Source organism: Centruroides vittatus, unplaced genomic scaffold, assembly GCF_030686945.1.
Source record: "Centruroides vittatus isolate TY-2023 unplaced genomic scaffold, ASM3068694v2 scaffold_1172, whole genome shotgun sequence".
NCBI classification, from domain to species: domain Eukaryota; kingdom Metazoa; phylum Arthropoda; class Arachnida; order Scorpiones; family Buthidae; genus Centruroides; species Centruroides vittatus.
The window spans coordinates 544713-571070 of NW_027122672.1; the positions used below are offsets into that span (position 1 = coordinate 544713).

Genomic DNA, 26358 nt, shown 5'->3' on the forward strand with positions numbered 1-26358 from the left:
ATACTCGTAGCCCTAAGTTATCTCGTGAAAGAAGCTTGTTTTTAAGGAAAATAATATGAGGCCCTAAACTATGTTCTCGTAGCACGAGGCCCTAAACTATATTTTTACACGTAAATCCGATCGTTTCGTGCTATTAATAATTGTATATTTTTAATGTATTTTTAGCCTTCTACTAATAATTTTACCGTTATATTATCAGGGTTCAGGATTATATATTATCTTCACGCTTTCTTACAACCGTTACTGGGAATGATCGTGTAAATCGCGCACTCGTTGCAACAATTGTTGCAGCTAATAATTTGACATTATCTATATCGGTTACATTAATGGATAAAGTTACATTATACTCCATCTCTATATATTTATAATGGATAATCTTACATTATATATAAGTTTTATTAATAATTGCTGTTATAAATACTTCATCATCTTCTGCTTGCATATTTCATCTATAAAGGATAATTCTACATCATTCGCATTTCATAGATATATTTTCTTTGTATTTTAATAATTACTTCTATTATTTGTTTTATTGATGGTAAAATGTGGAAAGTTTTGATCTCTCCTCGTTTTATCCGCATTATATTTTCTGCACATTTATTATGTGCAAAAAATATAATACATATAAAATACCATACCACACCACACCACACCACAAGCAAACTGTACAGCATCACAAGCACACGTGCAATGTAAAATAATATTCGCACCGAACGCTATCTACATAGCAAGCAGCACAATATCCATGTATCAAGTAGCACAATATCCATGTATCTAGTAGCACAATATCCATGTATCTAGTAGCACAATATCCATGTATCTAGTAGCACAATATCCACACAGCAGCACAATATCCATGTACCAAGTAGCACAATATCCACACAGCAGCACAATATCCATGTATTAAGTAGCACAATATCCATGTATCAAGTACTATATTAACATAGCACTATATTAACATAGCAAGCGGTATAATATCCATGCAGCACAATATCCATAGGTAGCACATAGTAAAATATCCACACGTAATATCCACGCATAATGCACAGCACATCCTTCTTATAAGCAGATACTTTACAATTATTTTCACACACCACACATCACTCGTATGAGAGATGGCTTGGTAGAAATTCTCGTCCATTAATAATTAAAGTAAGCATTTTATTCTAGGAAGCAACATATTCAAAAGTTAAACATACACATGAAAAAAAGTGAAAGAAATGATGGATTATATGCATAAAAAATAATTTTCTGGAAGGAAGTAAACATTTTTCAAAAGTCAGATATGTCACTTTAAAGAACAAATAGTTATTCATTTTTTGATATATTTTGTTTTTGATCCTTGACGAATAAAAAAATAAAGCAAAAATGAAATTTTTATTTAACTGTACGTAGTTGTTATAGCTTGCTACAGCATATACTGTACATAAACTGTAAATAATTGTTACAGTTTATTATAGGACATAATGTATACATACTTATTATACTATATTATGGCTTATACTGTACATAAGCTGAACATAATAGTTATGACTTATTATAGCGTATAATGAATGATCTGTACATAAATTTTTACAGCTTACCACAACAGTACATAAGCTGTACAAAACGTAATATAGAATATCAAGAGAATAATTAATATAACGTAATATGGGGATGATATAAGTAAGTAAAGACACTGGAGCTGGAGTTTTATGTTATAAACGTGCCATAAATAACAATACCAGGTATTTTTCTCGACAATAAACGTTACTTTTATGAATATTTATGAAAATTTTAAGCAATTTATATAATAATATTTACTTTTAAACTATTCTATAATTACATTAAAAGTATAAAAACAATATTAAAAAAAAATTTTCTTTTATAACCCGAAACTTCGTTACGTTAATGCGCGGTTTTAAGTGATTTAATGTCTGTTTTATGTATTTTATAAAATAATTTAATATTAAACGATTATTCTTTTAATTTTTTTTAAAAAATTTAATAAAGAAGTTTTGTGTTGTTTATTCAGTTTTTTAATTTTAAATCCGGCTTCTTCCTTTTTTCCTGTTAATAAATCAACTTTGACGCTCGGTAAATAAATAAAAATAGAATTTAAATTTTATAAAAATATATTTAAATTTTTTTTTTAGAATTATTTATTATTATTAATAATAATAATAAACAGATGGAAACTTCGTTAAAAAGTTTTGAAGTTTTTGGGAAAAAATAATAATATTTTTCTTCAATTTATTGTTTATTTTTTATTTCAATTATAAATATATATACAGTCGAACCTCCTTACAACGGCCACCTGTAAACAACGGCCATTTTAGGAAGATTTTTTAAACAAACAGGCATACAAACTAACTTTTTTATGTTTCCGTTAGTGTCCGTTGTTGAGAGGTTTGAGTATATATATATATATATATAAATTAAAAGATATTAATCATGGAAATGAATATCTTATTTAATTAAACGGGAACCTGTGTAGACCGGACTGGCATGGTAGTGAATACTTTTCCGCTTAGGTAGGTGTCCGTTTTATTCCGTTTTGAACAGGTTTTACCGTATATATTCCTCCTGTTTTGACTGAAGACACTTAAAGAATGGTCCTCCCCAAGATCTTACACAGGTGAAACCTTCAGGGCAGAATTATCCTCCCACGTACACCATATACAGCCAGATTTCGATTTAGTGCCATCACTTATAATTGGCACAAATCAAGTATGAAGCTAAACAATAGTAATTGTATGCAGTAACGAGGTCAATACAATGATCAAGTTTGAGATTTTGAGAGTCACGTGGCTTGATGATGATGTCGTTTGCAATGCAAAATCGAGTATTTAGCAATTCAGATAACGAAGGATTCGCTATTTAATCATTAACGGGGTAGCCCGCTCATTGAAGGTAGCGCTATATCGAGATTCGATTGTATACAATTCATTTGATAATGTAACTTTTATATATAAACTAGAACTTGGATTTAGCGGACCCTCTAAGTACAGGTGCTTACTAAATCTAGGTGTCATTGTACGTCTACATACGACAAAACCTGGATTTGGCGGACACTTTTAAATATCGTAATACTGTGTTTGAATTGTGTACGATGTGTACAGTACACTTCACGTGTGACTTAATATAAACACTTTAAATCATTTACGTATGTTTATTCAAGTATAAAACGATTAGTATGAAATTGTAAAAGAATTTACAGTAAAACCTGTGTAAAGCGGAATCTTAATATAACGGAAACTTGCCCAAACGGAAAGAATCCTTAGAAACTCGGCAATTTTTTGTGTTAAAAAGAACAAAACCTGTTCAAAACGGAAGCAATATTCGAGTCCGGTTTACACAGGTTTCACAGTAATTTATAATAAAAAAAAATGTTCATTTTTTCTACTTTTATCTTCTATAATTAATAAATAATATAAAGATGTTTTTCTTTGTTTTTTGCTGACAATTCAAACATCTTTTTCCTTTAATTATTCACATAAATAATATTTATTCTTCTTCCTTAATTATTCATTTATTTTTTAAATTAATTAATGGCTTTGCCTTTAAATTTAATATATATTTTTTTTAATAAAAAACAAGAAATTAATATTTTCGTCTCATCGATTTAAATACAAACAAATTTATAATTAAAATTTCAAACATAAACCCCCCGATGCAAAAATCATTATGTCTTCGCTTTAATATGACATTTAAATACGTTAAAAATTAATCATAATCAAATTTCTTTTATTATAATTATTTATAATATTTTTTCTTCTGCCGGAAGTTTGTGCAAATAAATCGTTTATTTGTATTTAAAATAAATAATCATGACGTTAATGCTTGATTTTTATTTGTTGTACGTTTAAATTAAACAATTAGTTACGTTATAAATTAAAAATTTTAAGAATAGAATGGCAAAACAAAGACGAAATTCAAATTAATAAGCAAGTGTAAACGTGTTTTAAACTTGTCAATTTATAGTTTAATAATGGATTTATTTCCTCCGTAGTGGCCAAAGTGGATAAAACCATCGAGTGCTAGTCGCAGGTTCGAACCTGGTCACGTGGAGTTTTCTAAATTTTCCTCATATTTCTGACATCTAAATGGGGGGGGCAGTTTCTTATAGAAAACCCTTTAGGAGCCACCCCTCAGAAGTGTTGAATTTCCTTATTTCTTCAATGCAATTCAATCCATTCAACGAATTTGATTGAAGATATAAATTAAAATTTAAAGAGTAGCGGGTTCGAGCCTGACGACGTGGAGTTTTCCGGGTTTTTTTTAACATTTCTGACAACCAAACAGGATGGCCAGTTCCTATTAAAAGCCTCAAGTAGAGATCGCCCACTTATTGAATTGCCTCATGAATTGCATTAGGCTGCAATTTTTAAATCATCTTTTAATTTAAAAAAAGATCACGTAACTTCCTGTTCGGACAGGATTTGTATATAGTTAATCTGGTCCCTGACCTTTTAAGTTTCCATATATGGTCACGATTTTTGTGTATCTAACTCCATTCTGGAGAGTAACGAAAAGACAATGGGGTATAGGTCTGCAATTTGAAAATTGCAGCCCAATAATAAATATAAAGCTAGTATTAAAATATATTTATTGTGTGATTTAATGTAAACAATAATTAACAAGTTTAAACATGCCAAATTTTAATTTATCTGCACCAATTCAGTTATAAAGTTTAGAGACAAAAAAAAACAAAGAAAATTAAGGCTATTAGCGATTCAAACTAACGTAGACGAAAATTGGCAAGTTTAAACGTGTTCAAACTTGTCAATTATTGTTCTAACTTGTCGATTCTCGCATTTATTTCTTCCGTTTTCGATTAATATAATTAATCCTTTGTCGTAACTGACGTAATTGTTGAAATAGATAATTGAAAATTACATTTTAATATTTAATTGTTGTAATGTAACTGATGATTAATGCCGTAATTTATATTTTATATTTTAATTCGTACAATTGTAACTGACACAACTAAACGTAAAATTTGCATTTTATATTCAATTCTTTGAATTGTAATTGACAACGGATGGAAATTTGCATATGTACGCGTGTTTAATTCTTGGAATTGTAATTGGGTGACGGAGTGAAATTTACATTTTATTTTATTTATTTTTTAAATTACAATAAAACCTGCGTAAACCGGAATGGCTCGGTGCCGAATATTCTTTCCTGTTTGCAGTCTCTTAACGTAGAAAATACAATAAAACCTGTCCAAAACGGAAAAATATTCGGCAACGTGCGAGTCCGGTTTACGCAGGTTTTACTGTATTAAGCATTTTTTTAAAACAAATCTTTATGTGTTTCAAGGTTTAGCCATTAATTTTAAGTATGTTAATTATTAAAAATTAATTAATATATAAAAAATTAACCAAATTTTTTAATTGTAAACACTTGAAAATTAATTTAATCAACATGTATGCGAGGGTTCATAAATATATAAAAGCTAATTTTGTACGAAGCAACACAACATATCACTCATCCAATCTTGGCATTATATATATTATTTTTTTTCTATATAACTAGCAATTTTTATTTACAAAGTAGATTAACTTTTAGAAAATGGTGGAAGTATGCCAATTTTCTTAAGATAAACTGATTCTTTCTTATCAGTTTTCAAAGTAGATTATTATTGCCTTGTATAATAATAAGCAATTTTTGTACCCATCTGGAACTACATGAAACAAAATTACTCAACAAAGAACAAAAAAAAAAGAAATTTTTTTTGTTCTTTTGTTTTAAGATTAAAATAAAATATGCACAAGCTTAAATTTTTTATTATCTGGAATATTTATTTTAAAAATTATTAATAATAAATTAGCAAAACTCACATTCAAAAATGCACGAGAAAGTTGGTAAAAAAATCAGTAAAAAATAGGAAAAATTTAATTAAATTTGCTTGAAATTATCATTATTAAGGGAAATTATTATTACTCGAGAGTCCAGGATGAGGAAAAGGAGGAGGGTGAGAAGAGGATGAGGAGAAAGGAAGAGAAAGAAAGAGAAGAAGACGAGGATGAAGCAGTACAGAAGATAAAGAGGATCGATTAGAGGAGAGGATGAGGAGAAAGGTGGAGGGAAGAGGATGAGGAGGATGGAGTAGAAAAGAGGACGAGGAGGAAGGTGGAGAGAAGAGGATGAGGAGAAAGATGGAGAGAAGAGGATAAGGAGGATGGAGTAGAAAAGAGGACGAGGAGGAAGGTGGAGAGAAGAGGATGAGGAGGATGGAGTAGAAAAGAGGACGAGGAGGAAGGTGGAGAGAAGAGGATGAGGAGGATGGAGTAGAAAAGAGGACGAGGAGGAAGGTGGAGAGAAGAGGATGAGGAGGATGGAATAGATAAGAGGACGAGGAGGAAGGTGGAGAGAAGAGGACGAGTAGAAAAAAGAGAGAAGAGGATGAGGATGAAGCAGTACAGAAGAGGTTAAGAAGGAAGGAGTAGCGAAGAGGATGAGGAAGTAGGGGGAGAGACAAGAACGAGAAAGAAGATTGAGAGAAGAGGATGATGGGAAAGTGGAGATAAAGTCTCAGTAGAGTACTGAGCAGATAAAAAAAAGTCTAAAAATAACTTTAAAATTATTAAAAAATAAATAAACAATTTAAAAATTCAAAAAATATTCAGCGTTATAGTAATGACGTTTCCTTTTTTAAAAATTGGCTAAACAATTCTTTTGTGAATAAAATTTTTGATTAAAAATGAAAAATTATGGCAAAAAAGAAATTATTTTTATGCTAAAGTCGTTCGTACGTTTCACTAAGATTTTTCTTACAAGTTACATAATAATGATACACAAGCGAGTCTTTTCGTTGCTGGAAAACAAATTCTTGATATGTTTCATCCAGTCGAATTGAGGGTTAAAAGAAAGAATTTTTAATACTCTTGTATAATTCGGAAATTTTAATGAGCTGCTTCTGATTTATTTATTAGTTTTTCGCCGTTAAATATTTATTTATCGAGGGGAGAAAGTATCGAAGAAAGTAATTCCGTTTCTAATAAGTTAGGAAGTTTTTTTTTTCGGGGGATGATAAAAATGAATATAAATAACATTGGGATTTGAGGGATTCAAATCCAGGATTTTACGATTGAAAACTTCGCTTATCCCAATCCCCAAACTGTCGTTTATCAATATTTATATTCTGGAAGAGGGTATAACTTTCATGGAACTATATTTTCTCGTGTTAAAAAGGAAACACCAAACAAATTTTTTTCTTCTGGCAAAAGTTTTATTCGGGTTTCTAGATACTTTCTGCACGTGCACAATCCTCCACCCCGTGTATAAATTCTAACAAAGTTGAACAAAATTCTACTGTTCGAGAACTATTTCCCTTAGTGATTACTCACCCAATGATGATATCTCTTGCAATGATGACATACGAGCGATGTGTTCGATGACGTTAAGCACCCTAGTTGATTTCGTCATCGTTGGAGCCATACCCAACCTCCTACATCATCAATAACGTTATAGATGATGCCCAATCGACACGTCTTGATGCACTATATTCAATTTTTGGGCTTACTAAAGTGTATAGAAAAAAAACTACTCTTAAGTTTAGAAGATGGAGCCATAATTCTTGAAAGTTTCCACGAATTTCTGACGTTTTAATCCTCGAAAAACACGATTTTTATAGGGATAATCGAACGGTTTTATTAACCTCACTAAAGCAGCAACTGGAATTCTGGTTAGAGTTGTTAAATTATATTTTTTTATCGTTTTATTTTAAGTAAGTACTCTGTGAAATGCTAAGAATAAAAATCTCTAGAAGTCATCAAAACTGTTTAAAATCATAAAAATAATCGTTTAATCCAATTTCTAGTGAATTTATAGTTGTACTCCTCCGTCTAAGAGATCGAAAAGTATGAGCGCGTGCGTGTGTCTGTATGTCTGTGAAGAAGAAGAAGAAGAAAAAAAAAAACACTTCTATTTTGATTCTGGATCAATAAGACTGATAATTCAATGTTCCTTCTTATCTTTTTTTTCTCGCCACATCATCCTGATTCAATTTCCAAGTCTTTTTCGAGGTACAAAACGACAATTATGACACTAGTAACATCAATCATATATTATATTTCTATACCAAATACATCTTGTACTAGCTTATATATATATATATATATATATATAAGCTATCTTTACTTATCTACCCAAAAAAAATAACAGAAATATTCCGTCATACACTATAAAATAATTGTCTTCTACTTTTTATCCACTGCTCTGTTAAATCTTATTAAGCGTATCAAATAAATTGGACAGAATTTAATTTACAATTTTCAATCTGACACGAATAATTATATTAAGTGTTTTTTGAGGATTAAAATTTCTTTTTATGTTAAAAAGATATCGACAAATTTAACACTTCGCCTCCTCCTCCTCCTCCTTCTCCTCCTCTTCCTCCTCTTATTCTTCTTATTTTCTTAAAAAAACAAAGAAAAAACAATATTAAATATTGAAGAGGATTGCAAATATTTGCATAATGTTTACAGACAAGTAAAACATTAAATAAAAAAAGCTAGGAAACAATTGTTAAATTGTAAATACTAAGAGAAAAAAAAATTGTTTAAAGTCTTAACAATTAAAATAACAATGTTTTATTAATTTTTATTGCGTTTAAATGTAATTTTTCTATTCATTTTTTATTCTTATTTTTTACGAATTTTAATTCTTTTTGTTATTATCGAGTGCACTTTTAATTAATAATTCTGTTTACCAATTCAATTCGATGAATAATTTAAAAAAAAAAATTATTGATCTGTTATTGATTTTATTTTATTGAGAATTAATTTTTATTCTTTAATAAATATATTTTAAATCATTTTACTTTAATTCTGTTTAAATGCTATATTTAATTGGTTACACTGTTGAATTAATTCGAAATTTTAATTATGTTTTAAATATAAATTTTATTAATTTATTAATTAAATTTCTGAAATAATTTTAAGTAAATTTTGTTAAAATTTCAAATGTATATTTTCTTGTATTTTTCTAGTTTAATTTGCATTTTATTGTTTGTTTTTTTTAAAAATATTTACATTTTTAAAATTGGTTTAAATCTTAAAAATTGGCAAATATATATTTATATATTTAAATTTTTAATTTGTTTTTTTAGTTGAAATTAAAATTATATTTCGGAAAAAATTAATATTTTGATATTTTTCTAAAAAAACAACACTTTTAAATTCAAATTTCTAAATTTTTCTTGCATTTTTATATACAAATATTTCTGATAATATTAATTTACAATCGTAAAAAAAATAATAAAATTTTATTATTGTGTTTTTTTAAAGAAAATACATTTATTTTTCTGTTTTATATTTGTTTTGTTTATTTTTGCGTTTTTCCAAATTTTAATTTACGATTAAAATGAAAATTTAATCATTTTCATTTCGAAATTGACGATGCATTTTTAAATTTTAAGTTTAATTTTGTTCATTTACAATTACAAAAAAATAATTGTAATTGAACACGATTAAATTTGAAATTGAACACAATTAAAATTCATTGTTAGATGTTACATTTCAACAAAACTTTCGTAGAAACTTACAAAATCTGTAATTGAATGTAATTGAAATTATAATTTAATTCAAGAAAATTAAAATTTTAATAATACACAATTTGAATTTATAATTAATAAATTTATTCGAATTTATTAAATTTGTCAAATATGTAATCGAATACAATTGAAACATTAGATTTTTTTAAATACAATTAAAGTTAAAAATGATTAAAGTTTAATATAGTTAAATTTTGTAGAAATCAATAAAAACTTGCGATTTAAACTGAACACAATTTAAATTTAAATCGAATTGTACACAATTAAGTTTATAATATTTTAAAATTTTTAATTGTAACAAAAGTTTATAGAAGTTAACGAAATATGCAATTGAACACATTTAAAATCTTAATTTAATTAAAACTCAATTAAAGTTTTAATTAAGTTTTCAATTTCAACAAAACTTTGTAGAAATTGACAACGTTTTTAACAGAAATTTTCTGTAAATTTCTATTGTGTTTACTTATAAATTGTAATTAAAATAACTAACAGTATTTAAAACTAATTTTTTTTTGAAATATTAATTAAATTTAAAACGGAATTTTCTCAAAAATCGACCGAAAATTTTGGAAACTGGCGAATTCATTTCTTTTTTTGCTGGAATTTTAACGATGAAATTTAATTATGATCGACTTTTATTAAATAAAAATATTGTTTGATTATTAATAAAGTAAATTTAAATTTTCACGCGCTAACTCGCGGATTTAAAAATTTCCTATCCGGTTACCATCCCCCCTCTTCCTTCTTCCTCTCGAAATTCCTTTTGGAAAATTAGGAGTAGCTAATTTAAATTAATTTTCTTTGATGTCGATTGAATCGAATTGTTTACTCTTCTGATTTGTGTTGGCGGAGCAAACAATCTCCACTCGTCTCTTTACCTAAATGTTATTAATCTAATTTAATGAAGGTAACCTTAGTGTTAATAGTAATTAGTTCAATACAAAAAAAAATGTGTTTTTTTATTTTATTAATAATTTTTACAAGAAAAATCCAAAGATTCCTGTATAAGAAAGGTTAACAAGTATATACTACTGTTAAGTAGATAAACTGAAAGATTCGAAGAGGTTTTATTTAATTGTTTATAAAGGAACTTGTTTAAGACGTAATTTTCTTTTTTTAAAACATTTTCTCAGGTTTTTTTCCGAGAATTTTTTACGTGTCTACGAGTTAAAATGCCACGGGAATTTGTAAAGGTATCGTGTCTTTCTGAAAGCCAAAACTACGTGGATACATAAAAGTGAATTGCTCTTCTAAATCTCAAAGAAAACCCAACAGAATTTAACCAATACTTTAACTCTAAACTAGAATTTTAAACGTATTTTTTCAAATACGATTATCCAGAATTCAAGAATATTAGTTTATATTTTAAAAAAAAAAAAAAAAAAAAAATCGATGATGTTGTTGCAAACTAAATTATTTTCTCGTAAGAAATATTAAAGATATAATAAATGAAGCCACGTTATTCTTGTAATATCAAACGTAAATTTAATATTTTAAATCAAAGGAAAATAATGGATACGTCTATTATATATATATATATATATAAATTATTTACTATTTCAAATAGTTCTTTTATAAATCGATACAAAGTGAAAAGGTAATCCACCCCCTTTATATTTATTTATGTATGCAGCATATCTGACATTAGTTTAAAAATGGCCGCTTTGGCAAGTCTCCTGTTTCTTCTGGAAATGAAATAAATAAATAAAATTAACAGATTTTGACGTTAAATACTTGGAATTTTCAAGAATTTCGTGCATTAAAACTTATTTTTCAATTGAGTAAAGTATACCTGTATTCGATTAGTGTATACCTCTATTGAACTACTATATAACATTTCAAGGTATGATAATTGTAATTTAGGTCAAATGCTAATGTTGTTGAATATCTTAAGATGAAATTTCATGTTATAACTTTGTTAAGATTCAAGGGAATAATTTGGAAACTTGGATATAGAAAGTTGAGATCTTCGAATTGTTTAATATGGAAGAAGTATTCTCTGTCTAGCACTAGAAACTATTCAATTTTTATACAATTTCACCAGAAGATATCTTGTAAAAAATAGGAAATATATATATATATATATACGTGATATAAATGCCAAGTTGAATTTTATGATGCAAAAAATGATTTATAGCTGCATAGAAACGATTTTTGTAATTTTTTTTATTGTAATTAAATTCGAATTTTTAGTTTGAAAAAAAGCATAAAAATTATAAATTATTCTTGTTAAATATCGGAGGATTTAAAAAAAATAATAATTTTTTTTAAATAAATACCTTGATTTAAAATGTTTCTTTAATTACTGTGTAAGAGTATTTTTTAAAATTAGTTTTAAAATTATTTTAAAAGGATGTTATAATGATTAAACGTGAAAAAAATGCCATTTTCTTGTAATTTTATATTCGTCGTAGCTGTGCTTTTTTTAAATTTAAATTTTATTTTTTATAGTTTCTTTCCTAGAAAGTTTAGGTGTTATTGTAAGTAATTCAAGGAAATATGAGGAATTAATGTAAGATGTAGGGAATAATATAAGAATTTATATAAGAACACACGTATCCTTTATATAATTTTATATTTTTATGGCAATTTTAATATTTGTTCTCTTTATTTAATTAGGAAATAGGGACTAATAGATTTTCGAGCAAATTTGATGAATAGCATGAGAATTAAAATAATTTTTTTTTTTAAAATGCGATTTTTATAGAATTTTCTATTCGATGTAGCTATCTTTTTGAATTTTTTCTAGTCTTATTCTCTGGAAAATTTCGAGTAAATTCGAAAGTAGTTTTTTTGTGTGTGTGAAAAGATTCACTCGCTGTCGATAGCATCAGAAGCTAGAGCTAAGATAGTGAATTTTTATTGTTCTCAAAATTCGAAAAGATGCTGAGTAAGACCAGGAACCATTGTTGATAATGAAGATTCCTAAGAATTGCAATTGATCCGTCCCTCTTCTTCCATTGATATAGATTACCTCCATGCATTACTGATAAAGGGGGAAAAAGACAAGGAAAAAAAATCACAATTTTCAGATAAGAGAAAAAATAAAAAAATAAAATAAAAAACAAATTTAAACTGTAAAAAGTATGAAAATAAAACTTTAAAAAAAATCATTTCTTCTATCTAACTTTATAATTTTAGCGATTTTACTTGTAAATTCCCGTATTGGTGAATTGTAATGATGGCTAACAGGAATATATACAAAGCAGGTTGATTATATACACAAGTTTTTAAGTAAAATTTGAATTTTTTCGAGGATTTTTGGAGTAGAATCGGAGTAATATTTTATCATCTCCAGGAGAAGGCTGGGAAAAAAATTACTCGAGGAAGTTATTGATGCAGAAACCGTTAGATAAATTAACTCGAAAACATGATTGATTCAATGGTGTGAACTGTAAATTATTAACCACTGTAACCTTTTTTTTTTTATTATTTTTTGGTTCAAGATAAATGATCTCTGGTAAGAAAATTAATGCAAAGGTTAAACGTTTTAAACAAAATTTAATTTTTCTTTTCTACTTAAAAATAATCTTTAGTTTTAAAAGAAAGGAGATAAAATTTTGCTGTCGATACTATTGAAAAATTACGATATAAACGATAAAAATATTATTTTAATTTTTATTTTAATTAGGGTATTCCGTATGCCAAATCTCCAGTTGGTAATTTAAGATGGAGAAAACCGATATCTCTTTGGTCAGACAGCCAGTGGTGCAGCCCGAATCGTAAATTAAATTGTAAAAATTTCGGTCCACCTTGTTTTCAACTCAATCCTTACACACGCCAGTACGAGGGGAGCGAGAATTGTTTGTATCTCAACGTGTGGACACCCACCCTACAGAAAAATGTAAGTAAATTTCTCTTGTAGAATCGTACAATTAACACTTGATTAAACGTAACACATACAAGTTGTAGGTAATAAAGGAAAATATGATGTAGAAAGCTACATTTGTTCCTTTCTTCTACGTGATATAGGATACTATAGGAAATATAGATCCGATTCGTGTGTTTACTCGTCATGGTCTGTTAGTTTTTATAGCTGCTGAGGTCTTTAGGGAGGTTAAAAGCCATCAGAAACTATTGGAGTAGAATGAATACAATTTTGATATATATTCTACAATTAATGACATGTTCTTATACGAAAGAAGAGCCTATCAAATTTAATTTCTTTATATATTCATATATATATAACTTATTTATTTAAATATAAGTGCAATAAACTATATACTAATATCGTAAAATTAAAAATTTAATTTATGACTAATCTATCAACAGTAAAAAAAAAAATATATGTATTAAAATAATAATAATAATAAAACAGGAAAACAACATCAATCATTATCATATCCTCTCTTTAATTAGTTATTTAACAATATTATCGAACCGTGTTGACACGATAATAACTGTTATTAATATTTGAATATGTGTTGATTATTAAAATATATGTTTATATTCATATAATGAATAATTTATATGTGAGAAATTTGTTTTTAATATCTAAAACTTGCCTATTAAATTAAATTTTTTATGGCTATACACAAACACACATATATACAAAAATTGAAACTTTTTATATATGTTAACGAAAAAGATTTTTTTAGTGAATAAATTATTGATTTTTTTATATTCTATTTGTCTATTTTTAATGTATAAGAGTGGAAATCATATTTCTTTTTGTTTTTTAGGTGTAGTATAAGCCAAACTGTACTTTAAATCTAGTTATAATGTATGAAACGTGGTCACGAATTGTGTATAAAATATGAAAACAAGAAAAATATTGCTAAAATATTATACTAATAAATAGGAGGAAAAGAATAAAAATAGAAAATAATAACAATAATAATTGTAACTAAAAATAGAACTGAAATTGATACTTTATAAAAATACAACTGAAATTGATACTTTATAAAAATACAACTGAAAGTGATACTTTATAAAAATACAATTAAAACTGATAGTTTCTAAAAATAGATCTGAAATTGATAATTTCTAAAAATAAAATTGAAATTGATACTTTATAAAAATACAACTGAAATTGATACCTTATAAAAATAAAATTGAAATTGATACTTTATAAAAATACAACTGAAATTGATACTTTATAAAAATACAATTGAAACTGATAGTTTCTAAAAATAGATCTGAAATTGATAATTTCTAAAAATAAAATTAAATTGATACTTTATAAAAATACAACTGAAATTGATACCTTATAAAAATAAAATTGAAATTGATACTTTATAAAAATACAACTGAAATTGATACTTTATAAAAATACAATTGAAACTGATAGTTTCTAAAAATATATCTGAAATTGATAATTTCTAAAAATAAAATTAAATTGATACTTTATAAAAATACAACTGAAATTGATACTTTATAAAAATACAATTGAAACTGATAGTTTCTAAAAATAGATCTGAAATTGATAATTTCTAAAAATAAAATTGAAATTGATACTTTATAAAAATACAACTGAAATTGATACTTTATAAAAATACAATTGATATTGAGAGATAAATATCACTTTTATTTTTTTCGGACGTAATAACTGAAATAAACGATAAAAAAATAAATAAATAAAAATATTTTGTAACGTCAATTATCACGACATATTTATCTGAAAGAAATGTTTACTTCATTTTTTATTTATTAAAAATAAATAAACAAAGTAAATTAATAAGAAAAATTTCTACCTTTTTTCTTTTATTAAATTGATTATTATTGTTTATGTATTTACTCATTTCAATTCTTCTTATTATTATTTTGTTTATTTTTATTTTTCAATTTAAGAAAAGGAAATAAATAAAAATGATATATTTTCATGCAAAAAAAAAGTAATTTTAGTATTATTATTTAGAAAAATCGCTGAATTTTATAATTATATGAATATATATATTTTAATAAAATGGTTATTACTGTAACCTCAATTTAATATTTCAATATAAAGAAAATTTGAATTGAACAAATTATTATTATTATTATTATTGAAATTTATTTAAAAATATTTAAATAATATTTCGAATTAAATTACTCTCATTTTTTAAATTAATTCTATTTTGTTTTCATTTATTTAATATGAAATTGTATAAAAAATAAAAATAAAAATTTTATTTATAAATTAAAAAAATAAATAATAAATAGGATTTAATTGGATTTAATTAAATCATATTTTTGATATTTTATTTTTTATTTTTAAACTTAAATTGTTTATTGATTTTTTTTATCGTAAAAAAATAAGAAAAATGTGTTTAAATAAATTAAAAATTTTATTTATTTACTATTTAATTATTAATTATATTTCTTATTTCTATTTTATTTAAATTTTATATTATTATACACATATATTTATAAAATCAATTAATTAAATGTACAAATAATTATTAATTATAGAAATAAATTTTTTGAAGTAAAATAAACTTTAAAAAATGTATTTTTTTAATATTTTAATCATATAAAAAAAGAAATGTTTTTATATATAAAAAATGTAAAAAATAAAAGACTATTTTTGAACATTATTTCAAGTCAAAAATCGTTATATATATATTTTTTTTGTCTTTTTTTATTTGATCTTTTCTTTTAAAAGATAATTGAACAAACTTCAAAGTAATAGAAAATATCATCCACCCATTCACTTACCATTTGTCGATAGAATATATATAGAAAAAAATATTATATATAAATCTCTTTTGTACATTTTTTTTAATAAAAACAAAACTAATTTTTGATGAATTCTTTCTGATACTTTAGCTGTTATTTATCAGCAATCTTGGCAATCTGTCAAATGAAAAGTGATATCTCACGTATGCAGCCCATATTGATACAATTTGTTCCATTCTTTCAAACATAATCGAGTTTTCTTTTGCTTAAAGATTATTACATTAACTTCTCTCCCTCCTTCCCAATTTTTCTACATCATCTTCCTCTCTTTTTCCTAATTTTTACTGAAGGAATTAATTAAGATAATTGGATATACCAAAGACCTATACGTCCTCCATATTTTCTCCCCGCTTCGTCTTATATATTTATAATTTAATATTAAATTTTAATTACATTTTTCTAATCCGTTTAATGAATACGAAAATGTTGTTATAACTTGTAAAAATTGAATTTTACTTCAAAGAAGACGAAGAAGATGACGTTGTTGTGGGGTATTTTTAGAAGACGTAATGAGATATTTTTGTTTGCTTGTTTTCTTTTCTTTTCTTTTTAAAGTATTGATGAACAATAGAATCAATCTGGATGTAAAGTAAAATAGTTTTACTATAATAAGAGATAGGCCAAAGAAGAGGAAGAAGATGAAATCTTATTTTATTTTTTCTTTTATGTTTGTATCTTTCGATATTATTGCACTCGTCTGATTGTATCGAGATATCAGTAGAACTAATATAAAAGAAACGAACAAACTATCTTCCCTGTTTTCCCCCTCCCCTTGCCGCTTCAATTTTGTTGATGTTCAGCTTAAATTTATTGTTCAAGTTCCCTTTCCTTTGTGTAGAACTATCAGGTAGGGTATAAACTATAATATCTTATAAATATATACCGTATATATATATATATATATATTAAATTGGACTGTTGTAGTGCTTGTAAAATTAACTTTGTTACGAGCCTGTGATCGTTAGAAACTGGTAAAGTAAATATATTTTTTAATATTTCTTCTTATATAAAGGAAAATATAGGGATGATTTGTCTTTAATTTTATCTAACTTAAGAGAAAATAACTATTAAAAACTACTCTATTCTACACTCTAGATGGCTAAGAAATACAATTTTTACAGTATAAATGTATTAAAATTTTGTAAACTTTACTGTAAAGGTTGTAAAATTAACTCTGTTACGAGCCTGTGATCGTTATAAACTGGTAAAATACATATGTTTTTAATGTCTTTTTTTATATAAAGGGAAAGATGAGGATGATTTTATGTAACTTAATTAAAAAAAGGTCTCTATTTTACATTATAGAAGGCTAAAAAATATATTTTTTTACGATATAGAATGTGTTAAAGTCTTGTAGAATTTACTGTAAAGGTTGTAAAATTAACTTTGTTACAAGCTTGTGATCGTTAGAAACTAATAAAGTGAAGGGTAAATAGTTTTTACTTCAAATTGTTTCACCTTATATAGGAAAAAAAAAAAAATGTAAGAAAGGACAAGTTTTCTTTATTTTAATTCTATTTTAAAAAATTACCTTTTCTTTTGTAAGAAAATTGGTTTTATACTATACTTTATTAATAAAAAATGTATTTTATACTGGAGAAATATATTAAATTACCGTACACTTTACCGTACAGCTTGTAAAATTAAATTTTATAATCGTTAAAAAGTAGCAAAGTAAAGAATTTTAAAGTATTTTTAAATCGTTTTACTTTATATAAAGAGAAACGTAAGATTTTTTTTTATAGGAAAAATTTCAGTTTATGTCTTACTTTATTAATAAAAAGCTTCATTTTTCACTCTAGAAGAACCAAATATGTACATATATTTGAAAAATTTTAAATGCTTACTTACAACAGATTTGATTTTAAAGATGTGTACAGACAGACGGACTGGCATTGGAAATATGAAAGCAATAGGGTATTTTTATTCCAGAAAAGGCAGATACAAAATTACTTTCTTTTTTTATTTTTTTTTTTTTACTTTACAAATTATTTGAAGGAGAAGGGAAGAAATTATAATATTTATGTATTGGGTATTTGACGTTTGGGTAGTTTATAATGAAAGTTTGATTGATAAGGCGGGATGTAAGCGTAGAAGAATGTTACTCCGTTACGAATTATGCATCTTGTTTTCTTCTTTTTTTGAAAAATATCATAATAGTATCGCCATTTTTTATATTAAATATCGATTTTATTTTTTTTACAAAAAGTTTAGAGTCGAATGGAACAGTTTGCTGGCTTCTTCTCCTTCTTCTATATTTTTTTATATTATTTTTTCTGGTTAGTGAGCACCGGTTTTCTTCGTTTCTTTGCTTAAAATAAAAGGAACAAATCTCGATGTTCTCCAGCTGATCTACCGCTGTCATTTCTGCTTGCTCTCCTCTTTATAGATTTTACAATTGATGATGAAGTACCTTCATCCCGCTTCGATACTTTGTATCCATCTTTCGATACGAAACCTCTCTTTATATTACTTTTTTTTCCTCTACATCTTCTTCTTTCTGGGGTGAGAGAGATGAATATTTATCATCCCCCACTTCCCGTCCCTTCTGTCTGAATGTTTTGCTAGTGTAAAGACGACAGAAATGACCGTCGGTGGGACAATTTGGAAGTTTGCAATTGATACTTCTAAACTGTTTTCTACTCCATCGTTCGAATGCAAAAGATTTCGCCTTCAGTCCACGTTCATCTCTAGTAGAATCTTCTTAGGTAATCCGACTTCATCACTTTGATGTTGCCATTAACGAAAGTTCTGAGAAGTTGTAACCCCGGAATGTGGTGTTTTCCTACTGTTTTTTGATTGCTTTCTCCTATGAGGGCAATCGTACAAACATCCCATAACCCCAGAAGATATTTTCTAAAGATTCCGGATGCCATTTCCTCGACAGTAAATTTAATCCGATACCTTAAAGTATCCGAATGTATATATATAAAGGCTGTATCTTAATTATATTTACCTTTCATTCACTCGAAAATAATCGCATTTGATGTGTAAGGTTATTATTAAACCGCTAATAAGCTAGATATGATTAAATTTCCTTCAAGGAATAACTCTTGCATGAAACCTAAAGGTAATATTAAAGTCAATAGCAAATTGGATTAAATTCAGGCGCCTCTTTACCCTCTCCTCCCCTACAAAAGATTGCTCTCGATAAGCAAATGGCTAAAGTTTAATGTCTCTTAAATAATTTGTTGTGTAGATATGTCCCTGCCAATTTCTGCCACTGTACTTGGCATCACTTCCGCGTAGGACGAGTATAGAATTTTAAATCTACCCCTCCCCACCCTCTGTTGTATTTTACTACTGTAAGATTTTGTTAACTAAACACCAAATCGTTTCTTGGGGGGGTTTCTATAAGCCAATTTATCTAGGAAATTGTGTTTTCCTTTACAGTAAACTAGAATAGAACGTAGTTATTCGTGTAATAAAGTCACACAATAAAGCTTATTTACAGTGAAGTTGTCGTCAGAAGAGAAAGTTTTGAAAATGATCGTAAAATCTCTTCAACTGGAGAGTTTATAGACGAGTCGATATGTAAATTTACATTGGCTTCCATGTTTTCTATAATGTTTATACGCTTGAATGTTCTCCTGTATAAAAACTCGAGCTCATTTTTTTTAAATTTCACTTCGACTTAATTAGCTACAAACCTTGGATCACAAAATCGAATTTTGTCGCGTTTTTCTACTCTTAAATTTTAATTTCTATCTTCTAAAATGGTTTGAAAATATATTTTGAAGTGTTATTTATGATAAAAAATCATCAAATTTAATTCTTAAAAAATCCATTTAAAAATACTCGAATTTTTATGAATTTTTAAAGAAATTTTAATAAATATAACATGCTTTAATTGTTGCGTAACAATCGTGAATTTTTTAAATATATTCTTACGTAATAATCGAAATATATTTGGATTATTACGTAAGAATGTTAGATAAAATTACGTATACGTATTCTAGATTTTTTCTAGAATATTTTCATGTTTATCAATTCTACAATTGTAATACGTATTATTACCTAACAATTCAAATGTTTTGATTATTACCTAACAATATTTGATAAAATTCTAGACTTTTCTAGAATTTTAATACGTTTTATCAAGTATTCCTAGCTATATCTGATAAAAAAAATTCTTGGAAAATTTCAGAATTTTGATGCGTATTATTATAGAATAATCGAAGTATATTTGAATTATTACGTAACGATATCTAATAAAATTCCTAAAAATTCTAGAATTATAAGCGTAGAAACTAAAAAAATTCAATTATTACGCAACAATATTCGAGAAGATTGTAGAAAATTTTAATACGTTTTTTTTTACGTAATAATACAGATAAATATCGATTATTACGTAATAATACACTAAGAAATCATCGAATTTTTCTAGAATTTTAACACGTATTGTTACGTAAGAATGGAAATACATTTAACTTGTAAATTTCCTTATACAAACAACGGAATTCGTTAGGAAACTAACAGAAAACTTTTTGTATGTGATGAATTAGTAAAGGAAAACAAGACGAATATTTATGAGATTTACGGACGATCTTCTTTGCTAGGATAATTTGACATCCTTAAGGGAATAAAGCAGAGAGCGTGTTATTGGAATTGATCTATTCGAGTAACATCCAAAGCGAATGAAATTTTCCCAACTCTGGTCACAGACAGTAAATTCTCTCAGGGAGAGTAATTATGCGAACGTATTATTGATTCCTGCGAGTGTAATTAATCCTAAAGGCCTCCTATACATAAATTATAACGTGTATATAACTTTGTAATCGAAGAAAATTGCTTTTAACCATTCGATACCGTTAATCGGTTTACGGAAATCTTGTGTCTTGGGTGCTTTGTGTGTGCCTTATGTCGAGCCTTATGCCATTTGTTAGAGGTTTAGAATTAACTTTATATGATTTTCGCGTTGTTCTGAACATTATAATTCGTTGTCTAAATTCTAGGGATTATATTGCCATATAAGCCTTCGTATTGAGCCTTAAAGAGTGTCTTAAAGCCTTATATTAAAGATATTAGAAGCTACCTTTAATATAGAGCTTGTTGGATCTGAAAGTTGTAACACAGGAGTGTAAGTCGTGATTCGGGCTTTTCAGCCTTTTATAATTTTATGTAAGCCTTTATATTAAGCCTTATACTAAAGATTAAAATTAATTTTAAAGGCACTACTGTATGACGTTGCAATTGGATACGAAAGTCCCAATACCCTAACGTAGTTACCATTCAGGCTTTTAAGCCTTATAAATTGCCTTTTAAAATTATTTTACGGTAAATTTCACACGATTAAAGTGTAAATTTTACTATTTCAGGCGAGATTACACGTGCTACAACGAGACAAGATCTTAAAGGCACACTAGAATCTTAAGGAAGCCTTTAAGATTTCGTCTTGTTGAAGCCTGTATACTCTTAAAGGCATCCTTAAGGCTCGCGTGACTTACGACCTAAAATTAGTTAATTTACATGGATTTTTTATTATTCTTTCCAGGTGGGTTTGAACGTCATGATATGGATCCACGGTGGCTTCTTGCAGTTCGGTAGTGGCCATCAACCAGGCTTGAGCCCGAGTGGGAGGTTGGCTAAACAGTTAAATACAGTGTTTATCTCTTTTAACTACCGTCTACACGCTCTGGGATTTTTGGCACTGGACCTTTTGGAACCGGACGAAGTCACTTATGGTAATTATGGCTTCTGGGATCAAGTGGAGGTATTACGTTGGGTGTCGTCCAACGTTCACTTCTTCGGTGGAGACTCTAATAAGGCAAGATGATAAGTACACGCAATTATTTTAAATTGAAATACAAAATTTAATCTTCTCTTAATTAACATTATGTAAATTCCACGGTTTTAGGATTAATTAACTTAAATAAGCATTAAACCTTTTAAGAATTTATTGTACAAGTTAATTTAGAATGAGTTTCTTGATGAGATCTTTCGGTTTTCCTGGAGAATATCAAGTTTAACCACGAAAAATTGCCACTCTTTAAGGTAAGAAAGGGACGTAGGGAGTGAAACTACTCGATTAAAGTATATAATTATCGTTTCTCACTTAAAAATATGAGAGAAATTAGAAAAGAGAAAGCTTATTTCTGCCATTTTATGGGTGTTTTTTTCCTCTTTTTTTAATGATTTTTCTTAATTTTTATGAGGTTGACGGTGAAGATATCGAAGGACTTCGTACTTTAAAGGCTATAAAATTCAATTATACAGAATTTTGATTAAAAAATCTGTATTATTTTAACCTTATATGCTGTATAGATCCGAGTTATAAAAATATATTTACCTTAAAACCTGTTTAAAACTGATACGTTAAAGATTCTTTACAGAAAGTACTGTATCAGATACTCGGTTTGATTGCAGAATAAGGCATGTTTTGTGTAAAATTCTGTATAAAAATACTGTTTTTATAATTTATCGGTTTACACAAAGGTCTATGATATCAAAAAGGCCATAGTGAGTGTCTGTAATCTGAAGGAGCTCGTAATGAGGACTTGTCTCAAGGGCCCTCATAATGACACCCACGATTTCAGGAAGCTCATTGAAGACTCGCGAGCTCAAAAAACTTCATAGAAAGGATCACGGTTTCAGGAAACCCATAGGAAGGGCCCATAATCTGAATGAGCTCATAATGATGACTCCTGAGCTCGAGGAACATCATCGTGATGCCCACGACTTCAGGAAGCTCACAGTGAGGTTCCACGATGTCAAGAAGACCATAGTCACGTTCCTGGTTTTGAAGGAGCTGGGAAGGAAGCTCACGACTTGAAAGAGACCATAGTGATGACTCATAATCCCAGAAAATCCTTAATAAGGCCTCATAAGAGGATTCGCGAAACGTATGGATACGAGATCAAAATTCTCCAGGATTTATTGGCTTATAACACCGATTACGACAAAAATTCATCTATATTTTCCTTCATTTTACTCACATTTATTGCAACTATCGATTCCTTAAAACATAAATCATCTTTAGGCACAAAAAAAAGGAACAGCATACCTTATATATTATTTATATTATTCATAGCAATATTTTGAATTTATCCTCTTCCAAAATCTCTTATTTAAATATTTCTTGAATTATTTAAGAAATTTTTACAAGTTTTTTAACAAGATTTTATCCAAATTTCGAGGGAAGACGGTGGAGAAAATTTGGATGTTGATCACTAAGTTAACAGGGAAGATTAGATGCCGGAGAGAGAGATTTTAGCATCTTCTTTATCCGATAGAGTAAGAAAAATGAGTAAAATTACAGCAACAAAATATTACAAGGGATAATATCATGTCATCTGTGAATGGAGAAACATTACTACAACATTAAACCAGATTGATTTACAGATAAAACCGATATTTGTCACCCTTAACGTGTATTAATTTGTCATTTGGATATATTTTTCTTGTTATAAACGAGTAAAATTACATGAAATTTATAACTTTAAACTATATTAATGCTATTTATAATCGATATAAACGATTTATTAATCAAATTTCATAACTTTTGAAGAAATTCTTGCTAATTTTGACAAGGATGAAGTGGCTTAAAATGTAGATTTTTTTAATGTTTTCAAGTAAAAATTTATCATTTTTGTATGTAAAAATGACAATTTTGAGGGTTTTTTTTCCTCCTATGAAGAATACCACCGTAAATTATAGAAATTAAGATAATGCCACACTGTCAAGTACTTTTACGGTTTTACTGTAAAAATACACGATTAAGGCTGTAAAATTCCTAAATTACAGCGATAATTTACAAATTTTGGTATTTAAAAAATAAAAAAAAAGGCAATTTCGGTGCATTCTTCATAGGAAAATGCCACGCGGTACAGTTTTACTGCACGATTTTACTGCAAGAATATATCATCACCCAGCTAAATATATAGATAAAAGCTATTTTTTACGGGCGATTTACTTAATTTAACATTAAATTTTCCGAATGAACCGAACTTTCGTTGCATGCAACCATTCATAAAGAAGTAGAAAGACAAAAACTTGCTTCTAAATTGACCGTGTGAATATATATATATATATATATATATATATATATATATGCTGTTTTCTTCTTTTATAGAAAAATATATTCTTGTCTTCTGCTCCTCTTTATCTAGAATAAACGGCCATTACCACCAGAATATAATTTTTCACCATTTTCTTTGATTTTTCTAACGTGAGAATCCATCAAGTTGGCTTAAACTACTCTTAAGATCCAAGAGAAGGGAAAAAAAAAGAAGAAAATCTAAGTTTAACCAAGAGCAAAGCGTATTTTCTATATAAAATGGAGTTTCCTACGTAAAAAGATTCCATATTTCTTACATAAATAACAATATTCTTTATAATTTCCTTCCCGTGTTTGCCTTGATGCCGATAAAAATCCAATTTTAAAAATATTATTTTATTCTTTATTTTGGGTTTAAAATATATATATTTACTTGAATTTATTCTAGAAAATAAGTTTTATATTTTCTGCGTTAAATTTAGCCTTTCTAAAGTAAATTTCGAGTTTAAATCTACGTTTTTCTAAGTGGAAATTAGCAGCACAAAGACCCAGATTTACGTCTTGTAACGTTACTAAACTAAATTTAAGCCCGGAAATATGTAGAGATACGTAAATTTTCCATTTAAAATGAATAATTATTGACATTTTAACAGTTTAGAATTAGAGAGAAACTCGTTTAGGGAAACAATCGGCAAGGAATTATCTTTAAAGGCGTGTGGGTAACGAGGTTTGGAAATTAGTAATTTGTATATAATATCGGCGAGCAAATTCGGAAGCGATCGAAACGAGGCTATTTAGTGTGTTAGGAACAATACGTAAAGGCCAATGCCTCATTAGCTATTCAAGTATCCATTCGGCGGCTCTACTCGCTTTTAATGGGCGCTCATCGATTCCGGTGACAAACATTTCATTAGAACTCGCGGCAGATGTTTAATTCCGTGCCTTTACGCTCAAAATATATTAGTAATTATACAATATTGTTCCTTCTTACGCTTAAATTCTGACATTTTTTAAAAACGATCTTCTAGAAATACTCTTCTGTAAACATTCTTCTAGAAATGCTCTTCTAGAAATGATCTCTCCGGCAATTGCTCTGTGTGCTGTATTATGTGTAAAACATGTCAATTTTTGTGTTTAATCTTTGATGAATTGTAATTATATTTTATAATTTAATTCATTTGCTAAAGGAGCACGAGTTTCAGTATAAATTTGTGTATTTTGTGTAAAAAAAAGCTAAAAATTCGCCTGTATAAACATATTGTACGAGTGAATCTTTATGTTTAAACGTTCGTTTTGTTTATGTTTTGATGCATTTAAACGTACTGTACGTTTCTTAATGAGAAAGTACAGTTAAAGTACAGTTTCTTAATTAACTTCATACAGTTAAATTCATATTTTACACACCTTTCTATTAAAAAAATAGCGAACTGTCGTGTAAATTTGCATACAGTATTGAACACGTAAAAAGTTTACGCTGTAACCCGCCATTTACCCTAAAAAATAGCGTTATATTGTACAGTATAGAGTTATATTACAGTAAAACTTGTCCAAGACGGAACCGTTCAAACCGAAAAAAATATTCGGAACCGTACGATTCCGGCTTACACAGGTTTTACTGTATTACCTTCTATCTATCCTCAAAAACATTGTATTTTTTTTTGTATTCAGGTGACCATTTTCGGTGCCGATGTGGGCGCAGCCAGCATCTTGACCTTCATGACCTCGAGCCTGACACGTAATTTATTCAATTCGGCTTGGTTAATTGGCCCTTCCATGATCTTCAATCGAACTTTAGAGGACGTATCGAGGAGAGAACACGCAATATTCCTAAAGAGGACGGGTTGCGGGTACAACGCTGATTGCCTGAGGAAATTAACAGCCAAAGAGGTCATTAACACCTATTTAGGGAAAGATGACCCGTCGTTTCGAGTACGAGACCAGAACGATCTACCCATTCAGGGAATTTACCCCGAACAATTCTGTGTTATTGATGGTAAGAACGGCCATTCTGCTTTTTCTAATGATAAATCACACGAAATTAGAAAGGTTTGCAACCGAGTAATTGGGCCAACAGCCAGATTAACTCTTAGGAATCTTGCATAGAGTTCACGCGGATCGATAGGGAATTTATAAAACGTAGCACCGTTTTAATTAACTTTTTCCC

The 26358-nt window shown here is 27.6% G+C and overlaps 1 protein-coding gene across 1 annotated transcript in view; it reads left to right on the forward strand.

The window, feature by feature from the left end:
- Positions 1 to 26358, forward strand: part of LOC136986800 (para-nitrobenzyl esterase-like) — a 55787-nt gene that overhangs the window by 21932 nt on the left and 7497 nt on the right. Inside the window, exons 2-4 of the mRNA XM_067284414.1 lie at positions 13173 to 13385; positions 21693 to 21965; positions 25719 to 26187. Of these exons, the coding sequence (XP_067140515.1) occupies positions 13173 to 13385; positions 21693 to 21965; positions 25719 to 26187 (955 nt within the window). The remainder of the gene's footprint in view (positions 1 to 13172; positions 13386 to 21692; positions 21966 to 25718; positions 26188 to 26358) is intronic.